The sequence below is a fragment of the Aulonocara sp. 'chitande type north' Nkhata Bay genome, linkage group LG22 (assembly GCF_057382095.1).
Source record: "Aulonocara sp. 'chitande type north' Nkhata Bay isolate Kocher_YH1m ecotype deep benthic linkage group LG22, A_spYH_male_GT1.1, whole genome shotgun sequence".
NCBI lineage: Eukaryota > Metazoa > Chordata > Actinopteri > Cichliformes > Cichlidae > Aulonocara > Aulonocara sp. 'chitande type north' Nkhata Bay.
The window spans coordinates 4,466,645-4,484,874 of NC_141364.1; the positions used below are offsets into that span (position 1 = coordinate 4,466,645).

At 40.3% G+C, this 18,230-nt stretch overlaps 2 pseudogenes and 1 gene segment (V, D, J or C); 2 read left to right on the forward strand and 1 right to left on the reverse strand.

Moving 5' to 3' along the window:
* Window positions 1-10,660: 10,660 nt before the first annotated feature.
* On the reverse strand, window positions 10,661-12,127 carry LOC147303263 (Ig kappa-b4 chain C region pseudogene; annotated as a pseudogene).
* A 1,406-nt stretch (window positions 12,128-13,533) lies between these two features.
* Window positions 13,534-14,449, forward strand: LOC147303264 (uncharacterized; annotated as a pseudogene).
* Window positions 14,450-16,793: 2,344 nt separating this feature from the next.
* Window positions 16,794-17,339, forward strand: LOC147303265 (Ig kappa chain V region GOM-like). The segment is given in 2 exon segments: window positions 16,794-16,845; window positions 17,032-17,339. Coding segments are annotated over 2 exon segments (360 nt in total).
* The last annotated feature ends 891 nt before the right edge of the window (window positions 17,340-18,230 follow it).

The window sequence follows — 18,230 nt, forward strand, 5'->3', positions numbered from 1 at the left end:
TGTTTCACTTCCCTTTAAGAAACCTCTCATGCATATCAGCACAGAGAGAATCATCACACAGTTTGAGCTGAAATATGTTCAAACTACACTGGAAATAAAAGAACAAAACAAAACAAAGATGTGTCAACACTTTTAAAAGATGTTAAGCTTCAACATCATCAGTTCTTCGTAATAAACAGCTTGTTCTGGATAAGAAACTCAATACCACTACTTACCTAATGTGGTTTTTTTTATTGCTTACATTGTTGTAAATGATATGATACAATAAGAACACCAGAGATCTTTATCTTCACTCTGTGCAGTTTAACTTTTTTCAGTGGAAATTGTCCTGAGTGTCTGAATATTCATTTCCAAAGCTGACTTTGTTTCTTAGGACAGAATTTATGAATAAAATAATTAATCAGTTACACAAAAAGTTTCCTAACCTTTCATATTAAATGAAATTAAAGAAAAGAAAAGAAAATTACATTAAAAAAAAAAAAGCTCCAAGTCTGACTTACTTCCAACATCCAGTCTGGTTCCTCCACCAAAAGTCCACCACAGTGATACAAACTCATTGAGGCGCCGTACAAAAACCTCTGACTGTAGAGAGACATGGCTCTCTGACTCTAACAGACTGAATTAAAACTAAAAGCTCTCAAGACTTAACCAGATGTATGTATATGTAAAATATCCTCAAGTCCACTCTGATGTTTTATATTGTGTTTAATATTCATTTTAACATTTATTCTGAAGCTAACTTTGTTTCTTCATGAAAATTTATCTAAAAACTATTTTCCTGAGGTTTTTTTAGGCGCATTGAACAGAAAAGTTAAGATAATCACAAGAAAGAAATTTGCTAAAGTAAATGAGGTTTAAGTCTGACTTACTTCCAACTTGCAGTCTGGTTCCTCCACCGAACGTGTACCACAGTGATACAAACTCATTGAGGCGCCGTACAAAAACCTCTGACTGTAGAGAGACACGGCTCTCTGACTCTGAAACAAACAATCTCAACAATATGAATTCTTTAAATCATAATTTCATAACATATTAATATTATAATTTTTACATAAAAAACAACGAAACACAATAAAACTATATTCCAATAATCCAATTTGGTCATTTACATTTTACAACTGTTAAGATACATCACTTTAATGCTTCCACCTTCTTTCTCATAACTCTAAACATTAAATTTAATTTTCAAGCTACAATCACAAAACTTAAAACTCATCAGGTAAAACCTCACAAATGCATCAAAACAGTTTTATGTTCTCTCACAAACACTTAGTGTCTTCAGATCGCGCACAGAACCAGTTAAAATGATAATACTGCTGAGCATTACACACTACGTCACAAAACAGAGCACGAAACTCAGGTCTTTCCAGTCTCACAGTTTGTCCTGTTATTCTACAAAACATATAAAATGTCAACCTAAAACAGATGATGATTCTGAGCAGGGCCGTGCAGAGATGCTGGAAGGGACGGGTGCTCAAAGTTCAAAAGGGGCACGTAGAACCAGGCTGAATAACAACAACACTGTTGCTGTTGAGGGGTTGCTGCTGCTCCTGCTGCAGATAGTGATGGAGGTCTGTGTTGCTTTGAGACTGTAGACAGTAAAAAGTCCACAGCAGAGATGGCAGCTGATTAAAGAAGTGTTATGAGATGATAATAAAATGCAAAGATTGGTGACAGCGCTCGGAAGCATTAAACAACAAAACTGTGGGAAATGAACTCGGCTCTGCCTGTGAGTCACTCTTCCATCTCCTCATCTCATCTGTCACTCTCCACTTGCTGTACATCTCAGAACAGGGCACACTCTGGTGTTTCATTAATCTATTATTTAATTATCCATACTTAAAAGCTCATGCACCTAATCCAAAATAAAGTAATGATAGAAAAATGTTATAGAACCAAAGCATTGTGTTTATTATTGTTTTTATGCTTGAGCACCTCTGCTATACAACAACTGGTACAGGCGTTATTGTTACCTGTGCTCTTTTTAATCCAGCTGCTGAGGGATCCATTGCCTTTAATAGCCTCACACAGCTCCTTTGTCACTGTTTCCTCCTCATGTCCTTACAAGACATGTTTGGACATGTTGCAGAATCAATATATGTTATTAGTGCTTATTTTCTGATTATATTGTTTTTTGTACTTTTTAATAAAGTCTTTTATAAAGCAAGGCCAGCTGTGAGAGAGAATTAGGTCAGAGGGTGACAGGTCGCCTTAGCAACCGAGGCTTCAGTAAGGGGAAGTTACGAAACAGGAAGTTTAGTGCAGAGCTGCAGAGGCATATTAATAAAATACAGGAAACCAGACAGAAAAAGCGGAACTAGTAACACAGAAGGAGATGTTTTTATCGAAACTATGTGTGACGTGGAAAGGACCAAAATAACACCTATATGAGACACATTGTTGGCTTCTAGAGATTTTGCAACTGGCTTTTGGGCTGTGTGGGGTCTCTCTCTTCTGGAAGATGATTGAATAAAGAATTATAAATGTTTGGACCACTCCTGAGTTGGGTTTTCTCTGTTCTATCATGGGGATGAAAAAATCAGGTTTAATAGACAGTAATATATGATGAGTAATAATTTAAAAAATCCATACACATAAAACACACACACACACATACGGTGACATTTTATACCTTCTCCAGAATACTGTATATACTACGGCCACAAGTTTTCATCATGATGCTGATCCAGAATCCTTCCCTTATTATTTAATTCTAGTGCTATAAGTGTCATGGTCCTGGGTCATGTGACCCAGTGCTTTGTGTTAATTATTATTATCTTATGCTTTAGGTTATTCTGGTTATGTCTTTTGCTGTGATTTCTAGTTCCTAGGTTTGGTTCCCATGCTCCCTCTGTTCCAGTTCAGTCAGGTCTCTGTGTAAAGCCCGTGGCTGTGTCCCAATTCAGGGTCTGCACGCTTGAAGTACGCGCACTACGGTGCGTACTATGAGTATGAGAAGTGCGGAAGTGAGAGGCTTGTGAAATGGGACGGTCTAGCCTGCGTCACGTTTGAAATATTAATCTAATATAATGTGTTTCTGGCTCTTCTCCCCCTGCAACTTTGTGTCTTTGTCTCATTTTCTCTGTATCTCTTTGTACAACTTTATAGTGACAAAAAAAGGCTTTCTATTCTATCTAACTTGCATGTTTCTGTCAGTCAGATGATTTCCATAGAGAGGCACTTTGCATCAGCAGCACCATGCTCCAGTGCTCTGGGAGAGTTTATAGTCCTGAGAGTTGAACACTGGATGACTGACAGCTGTCCTTCATCACAACAGAAGCCACAGAAATCCTCCTCATCAAAAACATGACTTTGATCTGCGTCCTCATCTGGACTCTCCTCTGCTGCTGCTTCACAGGTAAAGTCCAGAGAATCAAACTCCTCTCCTCTATCAACATCTGTCCCTCTGAAATGAAGCCCACAAAACCATGAAGCTGCTTTATGTTTTTGTCTCTGTGTCCTCAGAGTCCAGAGGACAGATCACAGTGACTCAGCCTGGAGCAGTGAGCTCTGCTGTGGGAGCAACTGTGAGCATCAAGTGTACGACCAGTCAGAATGTTCATAGCTCTAACCTTTTAGCCTGGTACCAACAGAAAGATGGAGGAGTTCCTAAACTGCTCATTTACTCTGCTAGCACTCGACAATCAGGGATTCCAGCTCGTTTTACAGGCAGTGGATCAAACTCTGACTTCACTCTGACCATCAGTGGAGTCCAGGCTGAAGATGCAGCAGTTTATTACTGTCAGAGTTTTCACTATCCTAACAGTCAGCGTGTGTTCACACAGTGAAAAACAGTCGTACAAAAACCTCCCTCAGTCAGACTGAACAGAAACTGAAGTGACTGCTGCAGCTGGAAGATACTGCAGAGACTGATACAGTTCACTGAGGACACACACACACACACACACACACACACACACACACTTTACCATATTCTCCATGTTCTTTAAAGCAACCACCAAATGATTTCAATATTTTAAACCCTTTTACAATTTCCATGAATGAATGAATCTCGACAAAAATCTCGACAGTCTTTCTAATGGAAATTCCAAAGACAGCAAGACAAAACATGAGTGACCTACTACCAGTAACCCTACTGTACCAACATGAACACGCAGTATATAAAATAAATCTGGGGAAGCTCCTAAACTGCTGATTCATGATGTTACTTCCCGTCAGTCTGGAGCTGACTTCACTCTGACCATCAGTGGAGTTCAGGTTGAAGATACAGGAGTTTATCACTGTGAGCAGCATCACAACTACCCACTCAGTGAAACAACACTGTACAAAAACCTCCCTCAGCTGGAGAGGAACCGAGAAGAAGAAAATCTGAATGAGCAGCTTCTCAGAGACATAAACTATTTCATCATTTAATAATAGCGTCAATTAAACAATTTGCAGTTATTTGATTTTAAATATTTTTATGTTCAATTTTATCACATCAAATCAGAACAACAGTTACTTTAAGATTTTTATATTTTAGGTAAAGACACTACAATAATGTTCAGTGAATTAACCATTAAAAAAATGTATGACTACTACGGGTGCAACAATACACAAAATTCACGGTTCGGTTCGGTTCGATACTTTGGTGTCACGGTTCGATATTTTTTCGATACAAAAAAAATGTTCATGCCTTTTTAATTTGTCATTTATTAAATTTTCACGGCACATTCTGCACCACATCTCTGTGCGTTCATCATTTGTTTGAAGCCAGCTCACCTCCTGCAACTACTTTTCCGAGAATACGTGCTTCTTTTGTGGTTCGGACTCCTTCTGACATTTCTTTGGAGGTGGAGGAACATCACAGTAATTGCTTAAAGGAGCTTCTTCGACATCTTTAAGAGTTCTAAACAAATGTCTGTCCTCCTCCTGAAAATCTTATGTATGCAAACACGCGTTGCAACTTCTTATCTTGTGCCCGTTTTTTATTTTGACAGCGAATGCGCACCTGCGGACCACTTATGTGCAGCCCTGGTTATTTCGCTTGTCATATTGCAGCCACAGAAATTCTTTTGTCCATGAAACCATAAAGCTGCACTTTCTTTTTGCCTTATAGTCTGATTTGTCATAACTTCTCCGTTTTGTGGTAAGCTTTTCTTTGGCTGTCACTTCTTCACCACCCTGACCCGTCTTATTTGGCTCAGCAGAACTAAAATATTGTGGCGAGCTCAGACAAGGAGGAGACAGAGGTATCGTTTGGTCTTGCTTCCCGTGAGCTAGCCAGGGAGCACAGCCGTTTATTGACATCTGCAGAAGAACACTGCCGCTAGCTAACTGCTCAGCGCGGCAACAGCACAGCAACAACAACAACAACAACAACACACAGGGCGCCCTCTGACCCCGGAAGGACACACCATCGCAGCGAGAGGGCGTCACCCGTCACTATGGCAACATAAACAAAACATAACTGTACAAACAGAACCCCGAACAGCCCTGATCCGCTACAATATATATCCTGCTGCTTTTACACACACACTCACATAATGCTCAGCGATTCTCTGCACGATCAACCTCTCACATGTTTAAGCTGCGGGAGATTTCACTTGTCATGTTTGCATAGTAAGCTAACGATTGATAAGACGAAGTCAGAGGAATTGGTGCACAAATTATCATCACTCACAGATCAGTGCTGTCGCTCTCTATACACAGTTCGCGCGATTGCAAAGTGAAAGCAAAAAAACAAGCACAAATTCAAACGCGATTTCAATATGTCACATATTGGCAGTGGCTCACCGATGCCAATGATATAATTACCCAGCTACATTTCTGAAAGAATGCAAAAGCATTGACATATATTTTTCATTCCTACAATAGCCCGACAGGCAGGGTAGGCCGTCTGAAAAAAAATCGCTAGCCCCAGCAGTCGGGCTAGCGATTTTGCGAGCCCTGTATCTGATTGAGGAATCACTCATCTTTGGAAAAGAGAGTTTATTACAGAGAAATGCCTCTTTCCAAAATAAAAGCTATACTATCCACTTCTTCTGGGCTATATTCTCAGCAGCATAAGGAGAATCATGTGCTAACAGCTGTCTAAATGACTCGGCTAAAGTTAGTAGCATGCTTGTTGTTTTTGTCTTTGCACTAGGATGATGTAAATGTGCAGTCATATTCGTTGTGTTCCCACTAGTGCTTTCAGGTTAATCTCGTTGAAATGACCTTAACGCCACAACACGGCAAATCTCCGTTAACGAGCTACCGCCGATCGCTCCGTGCATGGGGCTAGACGGCCAACACGTTAACGAGCTAACTGCGCTAACACACTAGTTCACACCAATGTAATTGAGCATTGCATGGCACATCCAACATACTGTTTTACTTTAGTCCATGACTCGCTTACCTTCAGGGTCATACGTCACATGAAAACCAAAATAATTCCAAACGCCAGATCTGAATGAGAGTGGGGGAGGTCCATGTTGCAAGGAGAGCTTAGCTTCTGTCTTGCTAGCTTGCCCTGCGCTCTTCCTTCTGACTATGCTGTCTGTGTTGAGCGCTCAGTGGATCTGCGCTCGACAGTGCAGCCTAGGTGGAGTAGTCGAACGCAGATTCACTGAGCGCTCAACACAGACAGCATCGTCAGAAGGAAAGTTGATAAAATAAATTACAAATGTTGTATTGTTCGATACATATGCATACCGAACCGAAAGCACTGTATCGAGCGGTTCAATATCGATATGAATATCGTTGCACCCCTAATGACTACTATATCTCTGGTTTATAGAAAATAACACCAAATATTAAGCTTCTGATAAAATGAGACCAATGCAGACTGTTTTGCGAGAGTTTTGAGTTTTACATTATTGATGAACTTTGATTTTGCCATTATTTATCATTTCTAGTCTTCTGGTTTCTGTCTCTGTGTTCCCTAGTTGCTGTGCCTCATCTGTCAGCTGTATCCCCTTGTCAAGTCTGTGTCTCTGTGTTATGTTTCCTGTTTTACTTTGAAAGTCTGTGTCTCATGTTAATGTGTCTGGTTTGCCCTGATTTGTCCCAGCTGTGTTTCCCTCCTGTCTCCCATTCCCTGATTGCTCCCTCTGTGTATTTGAGCCCTGTGTTTACTTTGGTCTGAGTTGTGTTCTCTCTGCCTGCCTACATTCAAGTTCAGCATTAAAGCTGTTTTGAGTTCATGTTTTTGCCTCTTTGTATCTGCACATTGGGTCCACCAATCCTGCCTGCACACAGCTCATGACGTACTTAAGTGGAGATGACATATAAGATGTCATTGTCTTCTGTGTGAGTGTGTAATAAAAAACAGGTGAAATAACTGTATGAAGACTAGAAATTATGAAGAGGAGATATATACCATCAACTTGGCTCCTATTTCTTTAAAAGTATATTAAATGTGGAAATAACAATATAGTCAATCTTTTCAAATTATATAACTCTTGTTTTTTTTATTTTGGTTGGGCTTATTAAATGTTTCTATTTTAAGGTGTATTTGTTAAACTCGAGCACTCAAAGACCATGTTTACTAATTTTATTCTTTTTAGAACAGGGCCCTGTTTCAGGAAGCCGGTTTGGAAAACTCAGAGTGAAAAACGACACTCACGGTTGAGTAACCCCGAACTGTCCAACTCGGAATATTCAGTTTCAGAAAGGCTGATAACAATTAGTTCAGTCAACGCGGAGTTGCTTTAACCCCAAGTGAAGCGCGCGGACGAGGATACATGAAGCCCTGATAAGCGGAGCACAGATTAAGCGAGTCACCATGGAGACGGAGGGAAAGAAGGCGTGATCAATGTATTTTACAGCGCTTGAGGCCGAAATTCTGATGGCAGCATATGCCGATAACACGCAAATTCCGCGGAAAAAAGTAACACAGCCACAGCTGCGAAAGACAGGGAGCATGCATGGCAAAACATAGCCGATAGAGTCAATGCGTGAGTGTTAATATAAACATTGATCTAGGGATTTCCACCCATTTAACACGTTATTTTATCATATGTTATTTTATTTGTTATTTTATACATTTTGTGATGTGAGCGCAGGTGCAACCCAACAGGCCCCAAACGTTCCTGGCAGCAAGTAAAAATGAAATATAAAAATATAGTCCAAACAGGTAAGGTGTAATTGTATTATGAGCCATAGTGCTTGGTCTGTTTGTCCCATGTAAATCAATTGCAGTTAGAGGCTACATTAATTTTCTTTCTGTAAGCACTTATTGAAATTATCTGAGCACATTACAAGTACATATTTGCTTACTCTGTATGCTCAAATGTGGCCCGTTATAGCCAACAGAAAAAAAGCGGAGGCCCGAAAAACAGGTGGGGGTCCTCCACCACCACCACTCACAGAGGCTGAGCAGTTGGCCCTCAGCCAAAACAGTGGGCGCCCTGTGGCCGAAGGCATCTCTGCGGGGACATCCTCTGAGTCAATAACCCCGCAAGACACAAGTGCCTACATAGGGGGTAAATCCAAAATAATACATGATGTGCATACATCCTTTCTTCACAGTCACCTTTGCAGTGCTACTCATTCATTTGATAAACTCTTTACCATAATGGATTATTTTGTAGTGAAGTTATTTTCCTACTGATTTTGCCTTCCCTCAGTCTTGGTTGTCTTTGAGAGCATAATGACAATGAAGTGTAAGGTGATTGGTATGTTTGTTAATTGCCATTTGGTCCCTTGTAAGTTATAAGTGACCTGTATAAACCTCATATTCTATCAGTTGATGGTGGTGGTGTACTGCATCTGGTGCAGCCTCCTGTTGAGCCAGACCAACATGCAGTTGTGAGTAATACTCCACAGATTATATGAGTGTACAGTAGAACAGCAATGTTGTTTATTTCTTTACTACAGGAAAATAATGAAGAAACATTGACAGCTGTTACAGAGGAGGAAGCAACAGAGACACTTTATGAGGTTTACATCTTTTAATACTTTGTGTACAGGAAATACAGGCGACCAATAAAGCCAGTTGAACAAAAAACCTGTTTATTCTTCTTTCAACATGTTGAGGTGATGGGTCAAAAGAAATGATTGTGACATATGGTGTCTCTGACTGCACTTCCATCTTGTATGTCCGTGGGAGGGTCAGGATGTTCATGGTTTGGATCACTGCTGTTTGGTTCAGAAGGACAGTGTTCTCCTCTAATTGTGGCAATGTTGTGAAGAATCACACATGCCACAATAATGTCACATGCCCTTTCTGGGGTGACCCTGAGTCTTTGCAGGCACTGGAACCGGGCCTTAAGCATTCCGATAGTCATTTCAATTCTGGCTCTTGTCCTGCAATTAGCCAGATTATATCGCTGCTGTGGGCCCGGTTCAGGGTCAGGGTAAGGGGTAAGCAAATAGGGTAAACATGGATACCCCCTATCACCAAGCAAGTAGCCAGTGAACTCTCCTAAGACAGAAGGATACACTTCAGTTCAAATGTCCCTGAAGCAATTGGTCTTTATATATTTTAAAGTATTCTCAACTCACCATGTCCAAATTTTGTGCTCAGTGTACATTCACGGAATATTTGTGAGTCATGGACAGAGCCTGGCCACTTGGCTTCCACATTTGTGATAATGTTGGCAGCATCATATATGATCTTCACAGTGCAGAGAACACAAATTAGCATCCATTACTATGATAAAATAATTTGTTAGTTTGAAATGCTACAGGGAACTATGTACCTGTACATTAATGCTGTGGAAAGACTTCCTGTTCACATACTCTCCTTCATTTACTGAAGGAGCAATGACTGGAATGTGAGTGCCATCTATACAGCCAATCACGCCTGGGAACCCTGAAAATAAATGTAAAATTTAAGTAGTAGTCCAAGTATCACCACACCATAAATTAAGTTTTGTTCATCCTGATACCTGCAATTTTGTGGAATCCCTCTTTGATAAATCTTGTGGGTCTGTGACCGGGGAACACCACAAACGTGTACAGGAGACGTTTCAGTGCAACTGTAACATTCCTGACTGCCCGACAGACGGTAGCCTTGGAAACGTGCTCAGCGTCACCAATATTATACAGAAAGCTCCCGTTTGCAAAAAAACGAAGTGCGATACAAATAATATGTACAGAACTGAGAGGATGTCCGCGATGTGTCACATGCGTAATATATGGCCTGAGGATGTTATTCAAATAACTTATAGATTGTGCTGAGAAACGGTAACGTTCGCACAGAAAATCATCAGGAAATGATAAAATGTCCAAACGCGCTCTAATCACTCTCTCCCGGCGGAGAGCTCTGCGGAGAATTTGGGCTTCACGATCTACTGGCTCTTCAAGGAAGTGGCACGCCATGTCCGACACTTCCTACTGTCAGGTTTCCGACAAAGGGGCGGAGACAGTCAGGGTTAGTTGTAGTAAACCTGCTAGGGGGCAGGTTAGCTTCACGGCGTGTGTCGTCATAGTGACTCACTCAGGCTTCAGCTGAACTCGCTTTGTGAAACCGAAAACCCAGAGTTTTCGTTAACTCAGGGTATACTTACTCAGTTTTTCCACTAAACCGGCTTCCTGAAACAGGGCCCAGATCACAAAGGGATGAATGTAGAGGCATTTGTTATGATTTTGGTATTTATGAAATGGAACCATTTTTATTGTTTTGTTGTTTTAATATGAGAAGTAGAAGCAACAAGAAAACAAAGGATGTTACAGCACATAAGCAAAGAGCTGTACCACAAGAAAAACAGCAACAACGACTCAGTAAATGACATCAGGACTGGGAACACTGGTCTCTCCTCAGTATCTCTGAGACCGGAGTGTGGGAGCCCTGGGTGGCCTCACAGGTCACAGAGCCCACCTTCATCCAGTGGTCTGCAGGGAGCCTCAGGGTGCTGCTCCAGCTGTAGAGGCCGTCACTCTGCAGCACTCCAGGGCTCCTGCTCTCTTCCCCTCTGATGCTGCTGCTGCCATCCACCTTCCAGGACAGACTCCAGTCTGAGGGGAAGCCCTTGTTGGCCAGACACATGAGCGTGGCCATTCCCTGCATCAGCTCCTCAATAGAAGGACCCAGCACCTTCAGGGCGGGGCGGGTATCACCTAGGAAACATCAATCAGCTTAGAGGACACGAACCACAATTTGATTTTCTCCGTTAAGAAGTTTCTGTCAGGTGTTTTTTCTGCTCCACCAGTCATTCACTCACACATTGTTTCACTTCCCTTTAAGAAACCTCTCATGCATATCAGCACAGAGAGAATCATCACACAGTTTGAGCTGAAATATGTTCAAACTACACTGGAAATAAAAGAAGCAGATGTGGAAACATTTACAGCAGAAGTTTGGCTTTAAAATGATTAGAAGTCTAAATCATGGATGATGTATACATACACACACAACAAGTTCGTCATCCTGTTATTAGTTATATATATAACTAATAACAGGATGATGAACTTGTTTCTTGTCTATAATAAAAGTTATTTCTGTTTCACTTTGACAGAAGTAGAGAAAAAAAAATAGTAATGTTGCAGAGCTAATCTTAATTAGCCCTGTCAAAGAGAGCCTGAATCAAACATCAACCCTGAATCTATTTAAAATAATTAAACTGTGTTTATTATTAAATATTAGGTTTTTTCTTTACTTGTTAGAATGCTTGAATGACAGAAATTTATTTTTTAACTTACTTCCAACATCCAGTCTGGTTCCTCCACCAAAAGTCCACCACAGTGATACAAACTCATTGAGGCGCCGTACAAAAACCTCTGACTGTAGAGAGACACGGCTCTCTGACTCTAACAGACTGAACTAAACCTACAAGCCCTCAAAATACAACTTTATCATCAGAACCACAAATAATAATTAATACTATGAAGTATCCTAGGCTTTCATTCAAAAATGTAATCAGTTTTTGAATATACATTTTAAAAGGTCACTTTATTTCATACCCCCCAAAAATATTATGAAATTATAAAGTAATGAATCATTAACATAAAATGTTTCCTAGTATGCTGAATATTAAAGGAATATATATATATATATATATATATATATATATATATATATATATATATATATATATATTTAATTAAGCTCTAAGGCTGACTTACTTCCAAATTCCAGTCTGGTTCCTCCACCGAACGTGTACCACAGTGATACAAACTCATTGAGGCGCCGTACAAAAACCTCTGACTGTAGAGAGACACGGCTCTCTGACTCTGAAACAAACAAACTCAACAAAATCATTCACTCCTTCCTTTTCAGTTTTACCAACTGATCTAAAAAATGAAATTATTGCAGTGCTACACATTTAAAGAAGATATATTTTTATTTTGAATATATGAGTTTTGAAAATGGATGAAGTGGATTTTTGGGGGACTTCTTCCTCTGATGATATCAAATCATCAACTTGAAATAGAATTTAAAACTTGATTTAATATGTGTCAGTATAAACTGAGACCTTTTGATTCTCAAAAATATATTTTTTTCATTTTTCACATGATATACAGTGTAGGTTAATTGTGATAAATCCATAAATACTAAAAAAAAGTACATAAAGACATATTTGCCTCCAATAAACTGAATATATATATATATATACATAGGGCTGCTCGATTATGGCAAAAATGATAATCACGATTATTTTCACTGAAATTGAGATCACGATTATTTGACAATATTTATTTAACCCTTTAAGACCTACTATAGAACCAAGTCCACCAGAGCTTTTTTTTTTTTTTTTCTTTACATGCTGTAGTGCCATTTGTGGGAGCATTTCAAGTTGCTATACATCAATACAACTGCTATAGCCCATATTTTAACAATATGTATGCATTAAGTCCATAGTAATTACATAAATTGCAAAAAAGTGCAATAAACTACAAAAAAAATTGAAAATCGCTTTTGTTTTGTTTACATATATTTCTACTTGGAGAAATTTAAGAGGTTTATCCCTCAAAACTTTAAATACAATAAAATTGCAAAAAATAGTTTCCCACCACAGGAAATTTATTTTGAGTGTCTTCATAGTTTTATTTTGGAGATACAGCAATTTTTATATACTGCAGGAAAAACAAAAAACAATCCTATGATGCAAATTTGCAAAGAAAACAGCAGGTGCATCATTTCACTGTGGGAAGTGTTACGAACAGCTGATAGGAACGGCAAAGCTGTTTCTGGAATATTATGTTTTTGTTCCTGCAAGCGCTTTTTATGCAATTTTTGCAAAGCTATATGTGGAAGGAAACCGTGACCGAGGACAAGCTGATGGCATCAGATGTAAGTACAACTCCTCCGGTTTCATATGCAAAACAAATTATTGCGCTAGCTTACACGGTTCAGGTTCTACAGGGATTTAAAAATAGTTATGCAAAACGGAGCGTGCTGCTCTGACGGCTTTAAAGGGTTAACAATGACTTTAAAAAAATAATATAAAATGGTGTGCAACACCACTGAAGTTTTTTTTTTAAACTCTCTGTTACGTTTTGGTGTTGTCGGTGTGTTGCTTTTGGCGTGACTGTTATGTGTTTCCTGTTTTACTTTGAAAGTCTGTGTTATCTTAGTGTTTTCAGTTTACGTTTCCCTGTCTCGTCAGGTCTAATTTGCCCCAGCTGTGTTTCCCTCCTGTTGTCCATTCCCTGATTTGCCTTCTATGTATTTAAGCCTTGTGTTTCAGTGTGTCATGGTCGCGATCTTCCCCCCCGTTGTAAATAGTTTGACGTCTGGTGTTTGGTGATGTAAATAAATGTGGTATTTTGCTTTAAATCTCGTTTTGGGATTATTTTTATTTTCCTTATTTTTATTTTCCTGCGTTGCACCCCGGTTGCCTAGGCCGGGGTGTAACATATGGGGGCTCGTCCGGGATCGCTGGAGGGTCCGAAGGAGGGACAGCTTCGGCCTTCTGTCTTCGCTGGAGGATCCGAGGGACCGCTCCAGCCTTCTGCAGCTGGTGGGCTGCGTGTCCGTGTGTGCAGCTGGTGGGCTGCGTGTCCGTGTGTGCAGCTGGTGGGCTGCGTGTCCGTGTGTGCAGCTGGTGGGCTGCTCATCCGCCTTCGCTGGAGCGTCCGAGGGACCGCTCCAGCCTTCATCCGCCTTCGCTGGAGGGTCCGTGGGACCGCTCCAGCCTTCGTCGTCTGCTGGAGGGTCAGTGGGACCGCTCCAGCCTTCATCAGCTTCGTCTGCCTTCGCTGAGGGGAGGGTCCGTGGGACCGCCCCAGCCTTTGTCGTCGCTGGAGGGTCCGTGGGACCGCTCCAGCCTTCATCCGCCTTCGCTGGAGGGTCCGTGGGACTGCTCCAGCCTTCGTCGTCTGCTGGAGGGTCAGTGGGACCGCTCCAGCCTTCATCGGCTTCGTCTGTCTGGATCAAACTTTTCACTTGGTGTTAAATGTTTGATTTTTGGGTGGGGGGAACTGTTACGTTTTGGTGTTGTCGGTGTGTTGCTTTTGGCGTGACTGTTATGTGTTTCCTGTTTTACTTTGAAAGTCTGTGTTATCTTAGTGTTTTCAGTTTACGTTTCCCTGTCTCGTCAGGTCTAATTTGCCCCAGCTGTGTTTCCCTCCTGTTGTCCATTCCCTGATTTGCCTTCTATGTATTTAAGCCTTGTGTTTCAGTGTGTCATGGTCGCGATCTTCCCCCCCCTTGTAAATAGTTTGACGTCTGGTGTTTGGTGATGTAAATAAATGTGGTATTTTGCTTTAAATCTCGTTTTGGGATTATTTTTATTTTCCTTATTTTTATTTTCCTGCGTTGCACCCCGGTTGCCTAGGCCGGGGTGTAACACTCTCTTTTTAACCAAGGGCAGTCACTCTCCTCTCCAAATAACTTCTGCTTAGCTTTCCGAGCTTCCCTCGGGTCCTCTTAATCAGCGGTCTCCAACCTTTTTTGCGCCACGGACCGGTTTATGCCCGACAATATTTTCACGGACCGGCCTTTAATGTGTCGCGGATAAATGAGGGAGGGGCTAATAATCGGCTCAGTCATTTTTAATGATCGTTGAAAGCCCAGATCGTAATCGTGATTAAAATTCGATTAATTGAGCAGCCCTATATATACATTTAAAAAATATTCTAGTGTCTAGTTGGCACTGAAAGGATCATCTTCAGTGCTCCTTGGCACTGATTCTCAAAGACTTTGAACTCTACTGGAGGGATGAGGCCCTTTCTCCCAAATCATGCAGACAGAGAGCTCTGTAACACATCGGCCCAAAATCTCCTTGACATTTAGATTAAGCTCTAATGATTGTAAAAACATAGTTTCACATAATTTCCATCCTCATTAAAGCATTAACTGATCCCTAGTGTCAGGGGCTGAGTCTGTGACCCTGTGTTTTGAGTTTATTTAGTATTTTTGGTTTCTTAGGTTATATTAAAATATATGAAGTTCTTGTGGTGTTATGCTTAGTTAGGGTTTAATTGAAGTTTAGCCTAGTTGTGTTACCACCTAAGTCTCCTTGTTTGTGAGACTTTTCCTGTCTTCTGTGTTAGTCTATCATATGTTATCATGTCTATGTCTCTCCATGTTTCCTGTTTTACTTTGAAGAGTCGAGTATTCCCATGTTCATGGTGTTTTGTTTCCCTGTGGCATCATTATGTGTATTCCAGTCAGCTGTTTTCCCAAGTGTTTCCACTTTCCCTGATCACCTCCTGTGGGTATTAGGTCTGTTTTCCGTCCCCCACATCAGGTCAGGTTAAAAGTACGTATTTCATCATTCTGTTCAGGCCATGTTCATGTTTTCTCGTCATCGTTTCTTGCATGCTCCTACTAATCATATTCATATCACTTTGTCATAGCTGACATAGTCTAGCTTTTCCCAGTTTAGCTTGTAGTTTTAGTTTACTCCCCCTGTATGCTTTGCCTTGTTTTTTATTCCTGTGGGGGTTTTTCCAGCCAAATAAAGGGCTCGCCTTTTGTTTAAACTTCTCTCTTCTTCTGTGGTTGCACTTGGGTCCACTCCACAAACACACCGGCTGCTCAGCCGTGACACATAGTTCCTCCTGTCATCTTGGAAAAGCTCACTCAACTCAAGATTGAAAAGTTTAATGACAGTAGTGATCACTCAGAACAAATATAATAGATGTTGTTTAAGTCTTCATTTATGAAAAGGATCTACATCTTCCTCTGTATTCTTCAGTAAAATCTTGGCTTTTTTATATTTATTGATATGACACTGACAGCATGAGAAAGCTTTTTAATATTCAACAGCTGGAAAATCTTTGGCTCACAAAATCGATTAACTAAAGAAAGAGTCTTCTTTAAAAGAGCAAAACAGACAAAATAACCTTTTTCTATTTAGTTTTGTTAAACGTCAGGATAGGATCAGAGATGAGAACTTTTTAAACAGAGAGCTGATCCAGACTTGCTGTATTGGGGTGCTGGTCCTGCAGATCGACACTACGTCTTTACTAGGTTATGGATTGGCAGTGGTGTGTGGGGTTGTAGTATCAGGGCTGATACATGTTCAAGAAAGGTAACAATTAATGCATTTATGTATATGTTTCAATAATTATTTATATTCATGACTACCACAGCATGAGTCATCACACACTCTCTGAAAGTAAATGATGGAAGAAATTGGAAAAGAAAAAAAAAATGGTCAAGTTTAACCTTTTAAACGCAAATTGATAAAACATTGTGGAGATTTGGATATTTAAGTAAATATACATGTTCCTGTGTGCTGAAATATCTTTAATTAGTGAATGCAAATTGAATAAATAAAAATACAAAGTAAAAAAAAAAGCACTGCACTAACTAAAGGACGAACGTGTCACATGACAGAGGATGACATGATGAGGAAAGATGACTGACTCTGTGTGTTTGCATATGTGTCCTGCCTCTCTGCTCACAGCTGTTAAGAGGCCAGTGTTGATCAGTGGCTGTCCAGGCCTTTCAGAGCCACTCACACACCAGCAGCACAATGATGATGTCACTGACTCTACTGCTGGCCACCCTGGGGCTCCTTGTTCAGGGTGAGACTCTCTGTGAAAACTTTGCTTCAGCATGCAGCCAGGTTCACCACAATGATGTTCTGCTATGATGGAGAAACTCTGAAACCAGCAGCACTGACCTTCTTCCATCTGTTCTCCATGTTAGAGAAATGATCCTCCAATGTTTGATCATCTTTCTCTAAACTTCTCCTCTTTTCATGTTTTCAGGTTCATCAGCAGAAATCGTCCTGACTCAGACTCCTAAAGCTCAGTCTGTGGTTCCAGGACAGACTGTCTCTATCAGATGTAAATCCAGTACATCTATAGGTGATGACATTAACTGGTACCTTCAGAAATCTGGAAAAGCTCCTAAACTCCTGATTGAGGATACTACAAATCGTCAGTCTGGAGTTCCAGATCGTTTTGGGGCAACAGCAGATCAGACTGACTTCATTCTGATCATCAGTGGAGTTCAGGCTGAAGATGCAGGAGTTTATTACTGTCAGCAGGACAACAGCTTCCCGTTCACACAGTGAAAAACAGTCGTACAAAAACCTCCCTCAGTCAGACTGAACAGAAACTGAAGTGACTGCTGCAGCTGGAAGATACTGCAGAGACTGATACAGTTCACTGAGGACACATAAACACATTTCATTAGAGTTTTCCTTTCTAACTCAGTTTGAAGAACAATACAAAAATGATTCAAGAGCATAAACAAGACCTTATTGATTTTTAGTATCAGGCACAGTCCACTATGGACACTTGGACGTCCACCCCTGACCCAACCTGGACGTCAGTGTGACGTTTAACATTTAAACTTTGGACTGGGTCATTGTTGGACGTCATGTGCTCGTCTATGACAGGTGCAGGAAAATTACATGATTAATAAATATAATATTTTTATTTACAAATATCATGATTGTTGTCATCAACATGATGCATATGAATATAAATTATTTACAAACAAACATGGCTTACTGTGTTTTAGCCTGTTGACTTTTCCAGTATTTATATATTTTTCTTTCTTCTTTAAGTGGTTTTATTTATTTCAATGAATCAGTGTGTTTGTAACCACATTAAAACTGTTATTTAATAAAGTATGTTGAAAACGTTGAAATCCATGTTAATATATTTATAAACATATATAACAAACAGCAGAAATAACAGGACATGTTCAGGTGAAAAATCTTTATTGCTGTAAAATCTTGACAAGTTCATAAAACAGGAAACAAACAGATTAAGAATAAAGAGACTGAGATTGAAAAAGACTGCAGACTGAGAGCTGTAGCAAAGTGTAGAAAACAACAACAATAACAGAAAACAGCATCATGCCCCCAGTGAATCAGCTCAGGACTGGGAACACTGGTCTCTCCTCAGAGTCTCTGAGAGTGGAGTATCGGAGCCCCTCGTGGCCTCACAGGTCACAG